This window comes from Egretta garzetta, unplaced genomic scaffold (genome assembly GCF_000687185.1).
Source record: "Egretta garzetta isolate BGI_Z169 unplaced genomic scaffold, ASM68718v1 scaffold211, whole genome shotgun sequence".
In the NCBI taxonomy this organism is placed as follows: Eukaryota; Metazoa; Chordata; class Aves; order Pelecaniformes; family Ardeidae; genus Egretta; species Egretta garzetta.
The window spans coordinates 159746-163422 of record NW_009258673.1 but is presented as its reverse complement, the minus strand read 5'-3'; the positions used below and the strand labels follow the sequence as shown (position 1 = coordinate 163422).

Below are 3677 nucleotides of genomic sequence, written 5' to 3'. Positions count from 1 at the left end.
AATGCCGAGTTTTTGAAGTTGGAAGCAGTGGATTCAGTTACGCATCTTGTTTGCAGTCTTTGCCTTTTATCTGTCGCTACAGAAAGGGTACAGCATCTGTTATTTATTTATTTATTCATTGCTTCCACGGCATTCACTCCCAGAGGTCCTAGCTAGGATGATGGCTCCTGATGGGGAGGCCTGGTGTCTGCTCTGGAGAGATTGCATGCAAAACCTGCTGTAGCTGTGGCTTTGCTTCGGTTGCGTGCGCTCTGACAGGTTATTTTGCTCTTCTCCAGTTAAGCAGTGGTTGTACAGGTTACATGGCTTCTGGATGCAGTGTTGTCGAGTGTCTCCCAACCCGGGCATCTCCAGACTCGTTGGCCAGGGGGACATGGGGAGGATGCAGAAAAGCGTTAGACAGTCTCTCCAGATGGGATCTTGTACTAGAAATAAAATACAGCTGTGAAGTCCCCTTGTCCTGATTGTCCTACAAACTTAGCCACCCTCTGAGGACCATGCCCCAGGCTTTGGGCATGGTATGTGTTAACCACGCTGCTGGACAACACAGCGATGCTTATGCTTGTGTTTTTTCCTCAGATGCGTACCGGCAACTGAAAAAAGCTCAGCTGGAATCCAGCCACTCGCTTGTCGGCCGCGTGAACACGCTTGCAGAGAGGACTGTGGTGAGTCCTGCAGCCCCAGCAGTGGCTGGGCAAGAGAGTTCAAAATGCCAAGGTGGATCTCCTTCCCCTAAGATATGCCTGGTTGGCCAGGCAGGTGTCCTCACGCCGGCGAGGGCACACAGGGCATTGCCAAGGCATAGCTGGTGATCCAGCAGAGTCAGGGCTCTGCACTGAACTAAAACATCTTTTCTATGGCAGATTCCTGAGAACATCTTCACAAGTGATATCCAAAACATGAACCTCTCTGTTGCTCTTGGTGCTCTTGATGTCTTGGCAACTGTCCTGAGGGAAGGAGAGACACCCGTGCTGGAGTCATCTGACCTCCTTGCCGTGCTTCAGCTACTAAAGCAAGTTTCTGATATGGAAGTCCAGGAGGGAGAGGAGCTGAAGATGTTGGAGCAGTTGGGCCAGTATTACATGGAAGTGACCGAGTTAATCTTGGAAGAGCAGAATATTGAAACGTGGTCGTCAGTCAGCCAGGTAACGGTGTCGCCAGCAGTCTGGCCATGGTGTGCCACGTCTGTTCATCTTGTTGTGTGTGCACCTCCTTGGCCTGCTGTATGACCACAGGCTGAGGACCTGTCCTTGCATGGCCACATGTAGCTTTTCTGGTCATATTCTGGAGCTTGTGAAAATGCTGCCAACGTGGGCATGGAGCCTCTTTGCCAGCTCAGATAAGGACCAGCTGCCTTACTGTTTCCTCGTTTTTTGAAAATGCAAACAAGTTCTTCTGCAAACAAGTGCAGCCAAGCGGTGCCTTCCTTGCAAACCCCTCCAGTGGTTGTCTCGGCTCTCGTCAAGCTTCTCCACTTTGTCAGCCTGGATTTACAGGATTACCCACACTTCACTGATTCCCGGTGCTTTGTAGGTTCCCTGGTTCCACATCCTGCTGCCTCCGGCAGGGCAATATCCTTCACTTTACAGTTTGTTGTATTTTCCGTGGGTGGGCTGCCAAGGAGCTATCTGTCACCAGCCCCCACGCTGTTCAGAACACCGTCAGGCTTTGTGTGAGGGATTTCCATCATCCTACCCCTGTTAGGATTTTCTCCATTAGCTTCTTCCCTTCTCACATGGGTCCTTTGTGCCTGTTGTATGGTCTGTGCTCTCCACTGGTCTCTGGGAAATGTGTGACAGCGTCTGGCCTGGCCAGCACTCCAGGAACCAAGCCAGGGACCTCCAGAGATGAAAAGATGTTGAGTAGTTCAGCGCTTACCTCATCGCTTTGAGTCGCTTAGGTCTCCGTGGCCACAGTTACAGCTTCTCCATAGCGGCATAAAACCAGCTCTGGCCCAGTGTAGCTGGTGCAGCAGATGTATCTGCTGGAGGTGGAAGGGTCTGGGTTTGTGTACTGCAGGGGTGGCACTTGTGCTGCCCAACAACACACGCAGGCCCCTGAGCAATGGGGCCAGTCACCCACTGCCCTTCCAGCACTGGTCTGTTCCTGGGTGAAGCCTTTTCCAGGAGGAGATGATGGTTGTTCTACAGCTTTGCAAAAATCAGGAGTCAGGTCTAAAAATCTACTTTCTTTCCAGAAGCTTTGTTAGTTATTTCCGTGCTGGTTTAGTGGCTTTTTATAAAGACCAGCAGGTTTCCCTCATTGCCAGTCTCAGCTCCCTGATGAAGGAACCAGGAACATCCTTTAGCGAAGAAATCAAAGAAAAGCAAAGCAAAAGCCTTGAGTCCCAGCTTCTCTTCTTCTGCCCAGGACCAAGCATTTAAGAAAACCCTTGTGAGCTGGGGGAAGCGTGAGCTGGCGGTGCAGGTGCTGATTTCCACTGCCCTCTCCGTGTTTGCAGGTTATCAGGGGGCCCATGGCTGTTGTTGAGCTCTGCGACAGAATGGTGTCACACTTAGCCCCGATGCTGACCGCAGGGAGGACAAAGATCACGATCCAGCACAGGAATGTCGGTGAGTGGCACTGGCAGGGCTTGGGGAGGGCATCTCACTGCAACCCAGCTTAGTCCCATCTGGTTCCCAGTCCAAGTCCACTCTTGGCACCCCTCCTCCTCTGGCTCGTCTCCTGCTCACCCTACAGCCTTCTCCCCGTTTCCTCCATGCAGAAGTGTCACAGCGTGGAGGCACCTCTCGCACTGGATTGCAAGAGGGTTGTAAGAAACCTTTGGGCACAGACAAACTGAGCCCAGGTGCCATGGCTTGCACTGAAAGGGATGTTTGCTGCCGCTGTGGGTCCTGGCTGGGGTTATAACGTCCGTGTGGTACTTTGCTGTAGCAGTAGCTCTGGAGGAAGGTTGAACCCTGGTTCAGAACCTGATTTTACCCCTCCACAGGGATGGAGGTCAGGAAGCTGGAGCTGAGCGGGCAGGAGCCCAGCAGCAAGGCGTACCTGGTCCAGAGCCCTGAGAAAGGCAGGCACGACCTCATTGAAGTTCCCACAGAAGAAATGCAAAGACTGAGAGCCAGGGGTAGGTTATGATGCCTGTGCTTCCCTGGGTCTCCCCTTGGCACTTCTGCAGCATCTTCCTTGAGGCACAAACTCCTTACCCTGCACACACGCAGTCTGGAGAAGTGCGGGGAGGAGATGCCCGGGGTGAGAGCGAGATGGGCTGCGCAGGAGAGATTATCTGCAGCCTCTCTAAGGCACAGCTTGGAGCTGTGGGTGCCCTGGACCCCCAGTGTCACACCACCAGATTTGGGCTGCGGTGCTGAGGCATGGGCTGCTCAGAGCTGCCCTGTGTGCTTGCGCCCGTCCTACAATGCTCTGTCCCTCCAGGTCTCCGCAGAGTCATGGTGAAAAACCTGTGGTTTGGCTACAGCTCCCTGCAGCGCTGCCTGTCCGGCGCGGGCAGCAGTGCTCTCTCCCAGGACGTGGCCGCCTCTGACGGAGGGCAGAAGTGAGTGAGACAACCCCCACACACACCCCAAGGCTGCCCTCTTAGCACCACGTTTCCAAGTCTGCATTGAGTCCTTCAGTGCCTCTGTTTTGGGGTCACCTCCACCCTGCTCCATCCCATCCGTTTGTCCTCGTCCCCGCTTTTTCCAACGTGCGTGTGG

At 53.7% G+C, this 3677-nt stretch overlaps 1 protein-coding gene across 1 annotated transcript in view; it reads left to right on the top strand.

The window, feature by feature from the left end:
* ADGRD2 (adhesion G protein-coupled receptor D2) overlaps window positions 1–3677 on the top strand; it is a 25397-nt gene that overhangs the window by 3218 nt on the left and 18502 nt on the right. Inside the window, exons 5-10 of the mRNA XM_035888603.1 lie at window positions 1–87; window positions 580–665; window positions 864–1145; window positions 2462–2573; window positions 2954–3088; window positions 3397–3517. The exon at window positions 1–87 is cut by the window's left edge and continues 45 nt beyond it. Coding sequence (XP_035744496.1) covers window positions 1–87; window positions 580–665; window positions 864–1145; window positions 2462–2573; window positions 2954–3088; window positions 3397–3517 — 823 coding nt within the window. The remainder of the gene's footprint in view (window positions 88–579; window positions 666–863; window positions 1146–2461; window positions 2574–2953; window positions 3089–3396; window positions 3518–3677) is intronic.